At 48.9% G+C, this 14976-nt stretch overlaps 1 protein-coding gene across 1 annotated transcript; it reads left to right on the top strand.

Annotated features, from left to right (window-relative positions):
* Positions 1-109: 109 nt before the first annotated feature.
* On the top strand, positions 110-4944 carry CNGA4 (cyclic nucleotide gated channel subunit alpha 4). The gene is made up of 6 exons (XM_059389371.1): positions 110-171; positions 314-415; positions 613-719; positions 1032-1677; positions 2426-2775; positions 4496-4944. The coding sequence occupies exons 1-6, from the start codon at positions 110-112 to the stop codon at positions 4942-4944; spliced, it is 1716 nt and encodes a 571-aa protein (XP_059245354.1).
* Positions 4945-14976: the final 10032 nt, after the last annotated feature.

The following is a 14976-nucleotide window of genomic DNA, read 5'->3' as shown; positions in this document are numbered from 1 at the left end:
CCAAGGGCAGCCTCTTCCAGACAGGGAGGCAGGCAGACACTAGCCCCCACCTCCTGAAGCCGCTATAGGCAGAGGCCCTGAATATCCCACATCCAGGCATCACGGAAGCATGAGCCAGGACAGCAAAGTGAAGACAACGGAGTCCAGCCCCTCTGCCCCATCCAAGGCCAGGTGAGAGATCCTGGTCCCCTGTGTCCAATCTGTCCATCTAACTGGATGGAGCCTGATTCTTCTTGATGCCCCCAGTGACAAATTCAACAACGAATGTCTGGTGAAAAAAAATGGAACACTGCTTCTTCTCTTGCTTCCACAGGACATCACTGCCTGTCCTAGACCCATCTGGGGATTACTACTACTGGTGGCTGAACACGATGGTCTTCCCAGTCATGTATAACCTCATCATCATCGTGTGCAGGTTTGGCAAGGGCTTTAAGCAGAGATAAGGGCTCAGGAGTCAGGCAACAGAAAGGGGCAGGGCCTCGGGCAGGGCTGGAAGGAGGGGCAGCACAGAAGAGAGGGTGCAGGGAAGAGTGCTGAGTGCTGAGTGTCTTGGGAAGATTTCCTTACACAGAGGGTGATCTTGAGCCAATCTGTGCTGTCCCCACCACACAGAGCCTGCTTTCCTGACTTGCAACACGGTTATCTGGTGGCCTGGTTGGTGCTGGACTACACAAGTGACCTGCTATACCTACTGGACATCGTGGTGCGCTTCCACACAGGTCCGTGAGCCCAAGGTTGAGCCTTTGTTCAGGTTACCTTCCTAAAGAGGACCTCTGAGTCACAAGGAAGTGAGCCCCTCCCTGAGAGCACATCCACATGCCTCCAGGCTTCACAACATCCCTGTGCCCATCCCAGAAACCCTGGAGCAAGGTTGTGCCCACCCCACCCTGTCCCCATGTCTTTCTCCCTGTCCTACCCTGGCCTGCCCACTCTCACCCTGATTCCTGGAGCAGGCAGGTGCCCTGACTCCGCCCCATACCTGAGCCCATCTCCTGGCTGACCCCAGCCTGCCTCCGCCTCCCAATCCCCAGGATTCCTGGACCAGGGCATCCTGGTGGTGGACAAGGGCAGGATTTCAAGCCGCTACATTCGCACCTGGAGCTTCTTCTTGGACCTGGTTTCCCTGATGCCCACAGATGTGGCCTACGTGCGGCTGGGCCCACACACCCCCATGCTGAGGCTGAACCGCTTTCTGCGTGTGCCCCGCCTCTTTGAGGCCTTTGACCGCACAGAGACCCGCACAGCTTACCCGAACGCCTTTCGCATCACCAAGCTGATGCTCTACATTTTTGTTGTTATCCACTGGAACAGCTGTCTATACTTTGCCCTGTCCCGGTACCTGGGCTTCGGGCGTGACGCCTGGGTATACCCGGACCCTGCGCAGCCTGGCTTTGAGCGTCTGCGGCGCCAGTACCTCTATAGCTTCTATTTCTCCACGCTGATCCTGACCACTGTGGGCGACACGCCGCTGCCTGCTCGGGAGGAGGAGTACCTCTTCATGGTGGGCGACTTCCTGCTGGCTGTTATGGGTTTTGCCACCATCATGGGGAGCATGAGCTCGGTCATCTACAACATGAACACTGCAGATGCTACTTTCTACCCAGACCACGCACTGGTGAAAAAGTACATGAAGCAGCAGCATGTGAACCGCCGGCTGGAGCGGCGGGTTATTGACTGGTGAGTGATGATGTCCCAGACCCGGACACATAGAGGTGCTCTGGATAAAGCTCGAGGGAAGTGTTTGGGTCCTTATTGCCTGGTGGGCCAGGGCACCTGAGTCATGGGGAGAGGGGTCCACTGGATGGGGCTTAGAATAGAATGGCTTCTACTAGTTGCATCTGGCCTTAGGGGGCTGGGTCAGATGAGAGATTGATAGGGAGAGGAACTCATACACATGGAAGGATAACCTGGAATAAAAATGCCATTATCTGGTAGGGCTCAGAAGGCCCTGGAAGGGGTGAAGGGAGAAGAGCAGTATGTCCCAGGAGATGGCCAACAAGATGGCTGACTATGTTATAGTCGTCCCTACCGTGGGGTGAACAAAAGGAGATGTCAGCAAGTCTGGGTGCTAAAGCAGAGGGCCGCTAGATACAGGGCTCAGTGACTGAAGTAGGTATCTGTGGGATGGTACCAGGCATCGCTAAATGGTAGGTGGAGTAAAGCGTCACAGTAGGTAAAGGGCGTCTTATTCATTGTTGACTGGTGGAGGCTTTCAGGCCCTGGGTGAGGCAGAAGCGGTCAAAACATATCTGTGAAGTGATCCTGGAGTGAAGATATTCATCAGCCAATTGTCCAGTATTCCCATGACCCCTGTGAGATCTCAGTGTGACTGGGTCCTTGGCCAAAGCTTAGCTGAATCCTGATGGAAAAAATAGAGGCAGGTGTGTGGGGCGCTGGGGAGGAATGTTGCTGCCCTTGCCCCCAGGTACCAGCACCTGCAGATCAACAAGAAGATGACCAACGAGATAGCCATCTTACAGCACTTGCCTGAGCGGTTGCGGGCGGAAGTGGCCGTGTCCGTACACCTGTCTACTCTGAGCCGGGTGCAGATCTTCCAGAACTGTGAGGCCAGCCTGCTGGAGGAGCTGGTGCTGAAGTTGCAGCCCCAGACCTATTCACCAGGCGAATACGTCTGCCGCAAGGGGGACATTGGCCGGGAGATGTACATCATCCGTGAGGGGCAGTTGGCCGTGGTGGCAGATGATGGCGTCACACAATATGCCGTGCTTGGTGCGGGGCTCTACTTTGGGGAGATCAGCATCATCAACATCAAAGGTGGGCCCCTCAGGTTCCGTTCCGGGACAGGGCTCGGGGAGGCGGTGGGGACAGCAGAACCCTCTACTGAGACTAAATGGTACTTCAGGGCCTACGGATTAAGGAAACCTGGCCTTAACCTGAGTCACTAAAGGGTTCACAAGAGCAGCAGGACACGGAGGGCCCATCCCTTGAGAAGAAGCCGAGCCAAGGTTAGTGTACAAAGTGGATCCTTGGGAAGAGGAAGTAGATCTGCTCTGTCAGTGTCAACCCGAGGCACCAACAGACCAGTGGAAAATGACAGAGATGATAAGAATAGGAATAGCTAGTATCTATTGCACACTCACTACCTGCCACCTTCAAAGTGCTTCACATGTACCAGCTCACTCAATTCTCACCACAGCTCAGGTAGGTACTATTATCTGTACTTTCACAATAAGGAAATTGGGATACAGAGATGTTTGGGAAACTGTCCAAGGTTGTCGAGGTAAGAAGTACACACACTTGGAGTCAGTACAAGGAACTTTCTCACAACCAAATGTAAAGGATGGAAGAAGGAAGGCATTGCCATTCACTCCACCAACTCCAGGCCAGGCCAGGTGCTGTACGCTGGTTCATTGACTTTTTTTTACTGCCTGTGCCTTAGGCGTTGCTGGTATGCCCAATCACAAGTAAAGGCGCTAAGGCCCCAGAGGATGGGAGAACATGGCAAGGGGTGAGCACACGGTCACTGACTGAAGCCACACAGGCTGTCAGCCTGGGGATCTCACTCTCTAGTTATTCCAAAGGCCTCACATCTGTCCTCCAAGGGCCCCTCAAGCTCCATGTCCTGGATGCAGTCAGCTACTGTCCACATGATTTTGGACAAGTCATTTCCATTTTTTAGGCTTCAGTTAAATATGAAATATTCAGTTAAATATTAAATATTAAAAACCCATAGAGTTATTTGTGAGGATCAGATGAGTTGTATAGGTAAGGCATCATGGCAGTGGCTAGTGCATAGCCCGTGTTCACAGAGGGTAGTTCCTATGCCCCTTCTGAGTCCTTCCAGCTCTGAGCTTTGCAGCATCCAGCCTCATCAACCTTGCTCACCATCCCTCACCAATATCTTCCCAAAATGTGACTGACACCATTCAGCTCCCTTGCTTAAAATACCTTAGTACTTTCCCACTGTCCTCAGCACAAGGTCTGAACTCCCTGTCCCGGCTTACCACCCCAGCATGCCGTGCTCTCCCTCCTCTCTCCACTCTCCCCCCACCCTGTACTTCCACCACTCTGGACTGCTTACAGTTTGCCGCAGCACCTAACTGGCTCCTACTCACATCCCTCTGCTAGTACTCCTCCCTCTGCCTAGATGCCCCCCTTCTGACCTCCTGCCCCCGCCCTTCCCCTCTGACCTCCTGCTCAGTTAGGCATCACTTCCTCCAAGCTTTGGAGGCTCTTTTTTGTTAGGGCCTCTTTACCTATCTTCCCACAGCACTGGATGCACAGGTCTACACCGCACTTGCTATACTGTTTTTTAACTATCACATTACATGCCTATCGCCTGTACACTATGAATTCTGGCAAGCAGATCACTGTGACCCACCCAGTCACATTACTACTGAAAGAAAGAATTAATGAAGCTGAAAGAGAGGCTCAAAAGCACAGATGTGGAGGTGGGGGTCCTTTCAGGAGTGAAAAAAACCCTCACACCTCTCCTGACTAACTGTCCTCCCATGTGTCTGCCCGTGGGCCACAGGAAACATGTCTGGGAACCGCCGCACAGCCAACATCAAGAGTCTAGGGTACTCAGACCTGTTTTGCCTGAGCAAGGAGGACCTGCGGGAAGTCCTGAGCGAGTATCCCCAGGCCCAGGTCGTCATGGAGGAAAAGGGCCGTGAGATCCTGCTCAAAATGAACAAGTTGGATGTAAATGCTGAGGCAGCTGAGATTGCCCTCCAGGAAGCCACAGAGTCCCGGCTACGAGGACTTGACCAGCAACTCGATGATCTACAGACCAAGTTTGCTCGCCTCCTGGCCGAGCTGGAGTCCAGCGCACTCAAGATCGCTTACCGCATCGAACGGCTGGAGTGGCAGACGCGAGAGTGGCCAATGCCCGAGGAGCTGGCTGAAGCTGATGATGAGGGCGAGCCTGGGGAGAGAGCTTCTCAGGGTGGAGAGGGCAGGACTGCCCAGGAGGGACCCTGAGAACCAGAGTGACCCATTCCTAGCCCTAGGATTCCTCTAAGAAAATCCAGAGTTGTAGGAAAGCCTGCCTGCAGAAACTCTGCCATCCTGTCTGCTAGGTACAGAAAAGGGAATGAACTGGGGGTGTAGATGCTCACCTAAAGGTATAGGAATATAGCACCCATTCATCCCCCATTCCCTAGCACACGTGCACACACATACACACACACACACAGTTGCATATATACACACTGCACTCAAGGTTGCATTCCATATAAAATACTCTGCAGTTTCCATTTTCAGGACACATGCTTTCTCACAAACATAGGTATGTCTTAAACCCACATAATATGTACACATTCATTCATGCACCTCATAAAGACTCATATACTGAGGCTCACACACCATAGACACACAGATGCCCCCCACAGGTGTGCACACACTTGTGAATGCACAGAAACACACCCAGAGCCCTTCCAAGATATCCTTGAAGTGCCTCCCATATGGCAAGTTCACAAATGTAGCCTGAAAGTTGCACCTCAATAAAATGTTTGCCTCCTCACTAAGCATTTATGGGAGTGACAGGAAAAGGAGAAGCCAGTGGTGGGCCAGGATGAATTCTGTCGGAATGCTGACTCACGGGGTGAGGGGCATGGACTGTGTAGTAGCTGGTAGATTTGATTCAAAGGGACTGGGGAGTAAGATGAGGATCAGTGCTGAGCCAAGGCAAGGCTGGGTTATCAGTTAACATCACACTGCTTTAAGTACGCACATGCTTTCATAGATACATACACTGACCATTATATTTCATTCCAGAGTGTGTCTCCTTACCTGTGTGAACTCTGAGTGACTTGACCTAGCTTAGTGGACCAGAGAAGATCCTTCTCCTCCTTCCTTCTTCCTCTGGCCCAGCCCTAGAGTCTGGGGCTAGCACTACGCCATGTTCCAGACTGATTACAAGGAGAGAAGAGTTCACAGGGCCACTCACCTGGTCCTGCTCTACCCGGTTGGTTGTTACAGCTGACTTTGGTGCTGCCAGAAATCCAGCCCTCCCTCTTTATGGTATTTCAAAATACAGAGTGGCAGCTGATAGAGACAAGGTAGAAGGGAACATCCTGGGTGGGAACAATGGGAGATTCATTTTTGGGGAGTTTTTCAGTAACTTTGGCATACTTGGAGGAAGTTCTGCAGGCTTGGGCAGAGAAAGTGTTTTGGGGGTCTCTGGGGAGGAATCTGTTATCATCTCTGAATCATATTCACCCTGCTCACAACTTTGGCTCCTCCAGGGCCTTGCCAGTCTTTGGTCTAGGCTGTTCCAGGTGGCATTTTTAAATATACCTTGGATTTAATTGATCAATATGACTGAGTGATGATACATAGAAGTCAATGCTATTGAAAGAAGAATTTATTACTTATTGTCCCCAAGAGGAAGGGATACACCCCCATGCAGGGCCATACAGGGAAGCACCAGGGCAGTGAGGAAGGAGTAGGAGTAAGGGGAAAACATGGGCAAAAAAAGCTCTTTTTACGCTAGTGCCGAAAAGGTTTGAGGTGGGGACATCCCCTACTGGGCAGGTAGCAAAGATAAAGGAGCTTGTGATTGGACAGCTTGTAATTTGATTTTCAAGAACCCATGAAAGCAAGACCACAGAGGACTACTCTGGTGATCAGGCTGGCCCGTGAATTCAAGATGCCAAATCATCAATTACTGAATATCAAGAACGATGATTACAGGTAGTGCAAGAGAAGGAAGGGTCGGGCCCTCAGTGCTGTCAGGCAGGATGTGTGGGAGCATCTGCTGGTGTGTAGTCATGGAGACAGTCCCCCAGAACTGTTGGTATCCTCAAAACTGAGGACATATCCTTTGGATACTGTGGATGCAGGGGACATAGATGCACCCAGACATGAAAGACTGGGAAAGGAACTGAGGCTGTGGTTGGGGTACAGGCATTAGGAGGTACTATGAGGATCACTATACATTAATTCATTTAAAAAGATGTGGTTACTTGCAATCTCTTCCTCACAAAATATGAGGGCTGGCATTCAGTCTCTCTTGTTCATCTCCGTCTCCTCAGGGCCAAAACTGTGCCCGACACAGTGTATGTCCTACAATAGATATTTGGCAACCAAAGATATGGGAGTTGAAACAGATAAAGGCCCAATGTTGGAGTAAGATGTGTGTTGATTTCGTAAGACTTCCCTACTATCTCTGCCCTCCAATTGTGTTGACTTAGAATGGGAGGGTGTGTTATACAGGCCATTTTTGTGGTACCTGATGGATTTAGGGAGGTGAGAATAAGCTTTCCATTGACACATTACAATTTGCACACCTGTCCCAAGAGAAGGCTCTCTCAGAACAGGTGGCTCCTGCTACTCCCAGAGAATCCTGGTCTACAACACAAGGCCATCTCCCCTGCCCTGGATGCAGAAACAAAACTCTTCTGGGACCAGAGGTGCATCTAGCTCTGCCTCTGCAGTTCCAGGATGAGGAGGATTCCTCATGGAAATCCTCATGGATTCCTGCATGCCAGAAGACATCTTGAATATCAGCAACTTCATGCCGGGGGCCTCTAGTGCTGGAGTGCTTTCCACCACTGCATGACAGACATTGTTTTGACAATATGGGATCAAAATGGATAGAGTTAGGTCAGGGCAGGCAGAATGGGCAGAGTATAAATAGTAATAGTAGTTACTGTGTATTAAATACTAGGCTAAGTACTTACATATATATGGCAATAAACTTTATTGAATTTATTTTATTGAAATATTCATTTAGGTTTTTTTTCAAAATTTTATTTATTTGACAGAGATCACAAGTAGGCAGAGAGGCAGGCAGGGTGGGGGCTCCCTGCTGAGCAGAGAGCCTGATGTGGGGCTCGATCCCAGGACCCTGGGATCATGACCTGAGCCAGCCAAAAGCAAAGGTTTTAACCCACTGAGCCACCGAGGGTTGTTTAGGTTTTGTCCATTTCATCCCTGCCCCCATCATAAGAAAGTACCTAAATCTTTGTATCTCCTAGACTCACAGCTTTTTTCTTTTTCTTTTTTTTTTTTTTTTAAGTAGGCCCCATGCCCAGCATAGAGCCCAATGCAGAACTTGACTCACAACCCTGAGATCAAGACCTGAGCTCAGATCAGGAGTTTGATGCTTAGCCAACTGAGCCATAGAACTTTTTGAATTACAGAGTTGAAAACAGAAATTTTCAGAAACTCTCTACCCTAACTTTTGTTTATGACAACCAGGGGTTCTAGGTGAATTGTCTGTGAGGGCTTAGAGTTGAGGAAGCAGAAGTTTCTGAACCCGGGGAGAGGAGATTCTCTAAGACTAAGAAAAGGAATGGGATTCTTGAGTATTGTATTAGTCTTCTCTTGCTGCTATAACATGTTTCATATAAACATGAGTTTAACAGCTTAAAACAGAACCCATTTATAATTTCACAATTCTATGAGTCAGAAATTCTGGCCCAGTGGGCCCAACAGGGCCCTCTCTTCAGGGCCTCCAAGGCCAAAATCAAGGTTTTGAGTGAGCTGTCCTCTTTTCTGGAGCCTCTGAGGAAAAACCTGCTTCCAGGACCATTGAGGTTATTAGAAGAATATAACTCCTTTTGGTCATAAAACTGAGGTCCTTCTATCTTCAAGCCAACAAAGTTGCTGTGAAATCTTTCTCATTCTTCAAATCTCTCAGTTCCCCTTCTATAACAAGGCTGAGAAAGATCTCTGCCTTTTAGAGCTCCTGTGGTTAGATTAGGTCCACCTATATAATCCAGGATAATCTCTCTTCTTTAAGGTCAGCTGTTTGTTTGTTTTTTTTTTTTTAAGATTTTTATTTATTTGTTTGACAGAGCAAGAGAGCACAAGCAGGCAGAGCAGCAGAGGGAGAGCGAGAAGCAGGCTCCCCACTGAGCAGGGAGCCCGATGAAGGGTTTCATTCCAGGACCCTGGGATCGTGACCTGAGCCAAAAGCAGACGCTTAACCAACTGAGCCACCCAGGCACCCCAAGGTCAGCTGATTTTTAATCTTATTTACATCCACAAAGTGGGTGGATTTGTTTGTTTGCCACAATCACAGGAATAACACCAGAGTCAAGGTAGTAGGAGCCAAAATTCTATCACAGTGCTTGTGAGGAGGAAAACAGCCTGGACCCCACTTTCATAGGAGGCCCAGGATAGGGACCACTATGAGCCAAGTCTTTGGAAAGGGGGGAATGAGTACCCTGGCTCAAACTGGCACTGGCGTCTCAGAGCAGCGCCACCTAGGGGTAGCACGGGCTTGAGCTGGGTGCATAACCAAGCCTGGTCTCCATATATCCTGCTCAACATAAAACCCACGGAGACTTTTTGCAAGATGCTAACTTGTGGGAAGAAAGAGTGAAAAAAAGCCAGAAAACACAAAAGGAGATTAAATTTTCCGTAATGTGGACAGTTAAAAGCTTCTATGACAATTGTCTGATTTAGGGAACCAAGGGAATGTCCCTTTTTTTTTTTTTTTTTACACACTGTTAGGGAATCATTGATAACTGTTATCTCATACATTACCTCATTATCCTTTATAACAAAGTTGGGAAGCTTCAATTGTTATTATGCTGATTTTTCCAAATCAGAAACTGAAGTCCATAGAGCAACTAAAAATATTAGATATGACTCCTTGAGGAGCTATTTTAATGCCAGGTCCTGGGTTACATTGTCTCAATCAATCCTCACAAGTACATGAGAAAGATGCTACTACTGCCCCATTTTAAAGTGAGGAAACCAAGGCTCTGGGAAACTAGATAATTTGCCCAGTACCACGGGGTCCCAAGTCACATGGAATAAAACCTAGTTCTGCCTTACTGTTTCTTTCAGGGAGATAAGTAAAGGGACCCCTCAGCTGTGGCTGAGGCCAGGCAAGCTCCCACCTCTCTTAAGAACGAGTGTTGCGAGCAGTATCGGGGGTGGCCAGGGAGGAAGAAGCCCTAGTGCAAAGCTCAGGAATCACCAGCAAGCCTGCCCAAAGTGCTGAAATCCTAATCTCAGGGCTGCGGCCAAAGACAAAGGACCACCCAGTGCTCTGGAGCAGAGCGGCCAGAACCAGCTCTCCCATCTGCACCCACGCAGCTGTGGGAGGAGGGCAGAAGCTTTGGAGGGGCTGCTAGATTCCTACAGGGGTGAGTTGTAATTCTCCTACAAGAGCTGTCCTAGGGCCCTGCTGCTGAGAGCCCGGCTGCTTCTAGAGCTTAGTTAGCTCTTCTTCCTCTCACAGGACCTAGGGCCTCACCCATGTCTCTCCTGAGATCACTAACCTCAGGACACCTCAGCCTGGCTAAGATTTGAGATACACACTCCTCCTCAATGTTCCCAGTTAGCTACACCCATCCACCGCCACCACCCTCCACACACACACTACAGAGGCTTCTTCGGCCTCCCTACTTCATCTTTTTCTTTCTGGGAGTTTGGCTGCTTGCCCAAGAGACAGATGGAAATTAAGTATCAAGCTTGGGAGGAAATCAGATTCATAGGGAGAAGGGCCATCCAACCCAAGGAAAGATCCAGGGCAAACACTAGGTGCCAGGAGCAGGAGGCAAGGTGGGTGGATTCTAGCTTGAGGCTGAAGCTAGTGTTTGCCTTAAGGCTCAGATCAGAGAAGGATGGTTAGGCCAGGTTGGAGCTGGTGTCAGAGTCGAGACCCAAGTCAGGGGAAGTATGAGGCTGGCCTAAAAGCACAGCAGATGGAAAAGAGATTGGAGTCAATCCAAGTCAGATTTTAGCTCTGAAATATCACTTACTAGCTGGGGGACTCTCAAGCCTCCTACACAATCTTTCAGGGTTGTTGAAAGAAATGCTTGGAGAATTAAAATGTAAATGAGATAATGACTGTAAACTGCCTGCCAATGCCTGACAAGTAGCAACTGCTTAACAATGAATGGTAGCTATACCCGTTTTTCCTACCCCTCTAGCCGAGGTTGCGCCTTTGAGGCAGTGGGGCACAGGTGGTCTGGCCCTGCCCAGCAACCCTGGGCCTCGGGCCTGTCCTGGCAATGCCGGGTATGGCCAGCAGAGGGCGCAGGGCTCCATTCCCTCCCCTCCTTCTACTGCCCGCCCAGGTATTGTAAAGCTGGGAGAACTAGAATCTTAGGGACAACGAGAAATGGAATCTTAGGGACAGAACCGTGGTCTGGCTTGCAAAAACTCTTGATTTTTTTTAGCAAAGACTAAAATCCATTGGTGATGACGCTGAAAGCTGTTACAGAGGAAGATGTGCCAAATCAGGGCCTGAGGCAGCCCTGGTGGGAGCAGCACTACTGGATAGCCGAGAGCATTCAGGACAGCCTCCCCTGCAGCTTGAAAAAAATCCTTGTGCTCTTGGGCGAACACGCATGGGCCCTCTCTGTGTCTGGCACTGCCTTTCCAGTTTCAGTATCTTGGCCGGTTGTCCTCAACCTTGCTATTCTCCAGCAGGTGCCAAGGGGCCCTGCAAGCTTGTAGCTGGAAGCCCTCTCTCTGGTGACTTTCTGAGTGAGACATCCTGTGACTTTTTTAGCTTTCAAGTGAGACCCTGACCTGGGAGATCCAGGCCCCTCTTGGCCTACCCCTGAGAGCCCATGTCTGAAGCCAAAAGCAGCCATCAGTGAGAGCCAGCCCCTATGTGTGTGCTTGGCTCTCCCCAGCACAAGCCCCAGGCTCTGGAAGGGGGTCTTTCCCTCGCTGCTTTCCTCTGACCAGCATCCCTGCCTGCTCTGGCTCCAGCCTGTCTGTCTTCAGAGCCTGCGCCCTCTTTACTTATTCCAAGAGAAGAGCCTCCAGCGTGGGCAGGGAGTGTGTGGGCAGGAGCTTAGCAAAGAAACAGAGCTGCACATCACAGAAAGGCAGACAAGAGAAGGCCTTGAAAGATGTGGAGAGAAGGCAGCAGTGAGCCCCAGAGGGAGGGGCTGAGCCAGTGGGCGAGTGGGGACCCCAATGACTACACTGTTATTAGCTCTTCTTCTAACACTGGATCTGAGCTGTGCATGTGAGTCAGAGCCAGAGGTGCTGGAGGCAGAGCCCATCCACGACCTTCACACCAGTGTGTGTGTGTGTGTGTGTGTGTGTGTGTGTGTGAGTACTGGGTTTTCCGGGTAAACCACTGATATTTGGCAAAGCTGCAAGACCCCTAGAAGAAGCAGTCCCTCATAAAGCAGGTTATCTGACGGACATTAGGCACTGTATTCTCCCCTCTCTAGTTGTTTCCCCAGAACATTTACTGAAGTGTTGTTTAAACGTTCCCCTCTTATCTCAGTGGTGATAGAGAATATTGAAAGAAGGATCATGTGCCCACACTTGAGCCACTGTGGCAGTAGCTAGGTGATTGAGACTTCCCCCAAGGGAAAGGTAAATTATTCTAGATATAAGAGTCAAGCAAGGTGGGCCAGCACTCCCTTTCACATACACACACACACACACACACACACACACACACACACACCGTGAGAGAGAGAAACCAAAAAACGTGACAACCTTGGCAGGTCAAGGCTAGAATCAAAAAAGCAACTTCCCTCAGAACTGAGCTTGGCCCTCTGCCAGGACATCCTGCCCTTGCTTCCTTGACCTCTTAGGTTTCTGACTTGTTCTGGGACGAGGGTCAAGGTCTCTTTCCTCTGGTCACCCATACTGACTTTGCAGTTCCCTCCTTGCTTTGATCCAAGGTCCCCTGTTTCCTGGTCCTGAGCAATCCCATTGTCCCTAAAGGCCGAGTTAATCCCTGGCATCGATGGAATTTCCCGATTTTGAGAAACAATCTTCCACCTTCTCTTAACACCTCATTTTTACCCTCCTCTGCTCATTGTATTCCCTCATCTCCACTCTACCCCTTCTTTGGGTTTTTTTCCTCTTATAAGCCATCTTCTTGAAACGATCTATAACCACCACCTCCTGGCCCTCATCTCCCCATCGCCCAGATGAATTTAGTTACGGGGACAGTATGAGCAAGGTGCGAGCGCGAGGAACAACATGGGATGCACCATAGTATAAGATGATATGGAAGTACATAGGAGAGGCACCTAACCCAGGAAAGCTTCTCGGAGGAGTTTCCCCCTCTGTAACCCCTTTCCCAACGTCAGCTTCTTTGAACCTTCTCACAACTCCCATGTTAACTAAAACCAGTAGGCCTGCAAGGAGCGTACACCCTCTGCAGAAAGGAGTGGCTCCTTTTCATTCAAAGCTCAGTGCACAGATTTGGGGTCCCCTGCGCTCACCAGTGCTGCTGCTTCACTCTCAGTACACCCCTCCTCCTTGACACTCCTCCATAGGATCTTTGCACTACTCTCTTCCCTTTCTCACTGCTAACAGCTCCACTTAGGAAGCCTACTTATTACTCACTTTAGACTCTGTCACCTACCTCATGGTTGTCTTCTCTGTATCTGGCTGAGATTTCATGGCCCATTATTTTGCCCTTGTCCCTTTGTTTTTCACTTCCACCCAACTGGCAAAACCTCAGCTTTGGATGAGCCGAGTATTCAACAGTCTCTGTGCCTGCATCCAACTCTCTGAGCTCTGCTGGAGAAACTGGTATCACTAGAAATTCATGGTCACCAACTCCTAAGTGGGTCCTTAACACTTTCCTAGTTGTCTTACTACATTTCTCTAGCGTCCACTTCCCCTTTCCCATTTTATACAGTTTTCTTAAACCATCCTACTACACACACACACACACACACACACACACACACACACACACACACCACTCACTGATAACCAGATCTCCAACTTCACAGAGAACATAGAAAAGATAAGACAGCAGCTCCCATGAAATCTATGCACCTCCTATGATGATTGAGATACAAAACAAGTAGCTAGGATAAGAGGAGCAGTTTCTTCTTCATACAGGAGAACCTGGGGTAATAAAACAATGATAAAACTGCCGTCTTATCATTCTGCCATCCCTAGTGAAATGACTGAAGATGGCTTACCTTCACACTCACATTCAACCTGCAGGAAAGGGCAAGGAGGCAGAAACAGTCCAGTCCTCTCCTAAACACTTGTACCCACAGCCACCTTCCAGAACACGGTCATTAAGCCACACTTAGCTGCCAAGGCGTCTAGGAAATAATAGTTGCTAGCTGGTCAGCCGTGACTTATTTTCATCTATAATTATTCTCTTCTAACTTCCTCTTACAATTGAGTATCTACTCCTATCAAAACCTAGAACCTTCCACACGTGCTCTGGATTCCATACCTCCCTGCCTTCTCAGGAATCTTGCATTAGAAATTAATTAACTTCTCTCTCTCTTTCTGTCCCTCTCTCCTTTCTTTCCTCCTCTGTCGCTCCACCCCTTTCTCCTTTCTGTTTTGTTTTTCCTTTCTTTTTTTTTATGACAGCTTTCTCCCCTTGTTTTCTTCCCAGCTCTCTGTCTACTCCTCTTGGTCTCTTTCCCAGGCTGGCCTTTCTCTATCCAGCCTTTTGATATTAAATATCCAGCCTTTAAATATCCAGATTTCTGATCTGGTTCCTTATTTTTTTTTTATTTAACACACTCTCATTAATTGTATGGTTTGCATTACTTCCTATGCAACCTGTATATTCAGCTTCCTACTGGAATTCCTACTTGGATGTCTAATAAGCATCTGAAACTTACCACATCCAAAATGGAACAGATTCGCTGGTGGGAGTTGCTGTCTGATGGTTACTATTTTCTCTATGAAGTGGGAGGCCGGGTTATTTATTGTGAGTGAAGGATGGTATGCGTGAGTGGTGTCGGCTGGGGGAGGGGGTGGTGGAGATGACATGAGAGATTTTACAAGTCCAAAAACATTGGAAAAACCACGGTGTAAAAGAAGAGAAAGGTGATCAGAGAAATTTAGTAAAACTTTGGCTCATTCTTGAAAGCATCATCGTATAAGCACCTGAATTCTGATGTCCAAAATCATTGGCATTGAATTGTAACTTTTTCACCCAGTAGTTTTGTGGCTTTGGGCAAGTCACTTAAACCCTCTCTCTCTGAGCCACAGTTTTTTCAGCTAAAATAGTGACCAGTCATACTGGACTGAAATGTATAGTTCTTGGTGAGGATTAAAAGTAATGTAAAAAAAAAAAAAAAAAAG

Source organism: Mustela nigripes, chromosome 1, assembly GCF_022355385.1.
Source record: "Mustela nigripes isolate SB6536 chromosome 1, MUSNIG.SB6536, whole genome shotgun sequence".
NCBI lineage: Eukaryota > Metazoa > Chordata > Mammalia > Carnivora > Mustelidae > Mustela > Mustela nigripes.
This window is presented reverse-complemented; position numbering and strand designations above follow the sequence as displayed.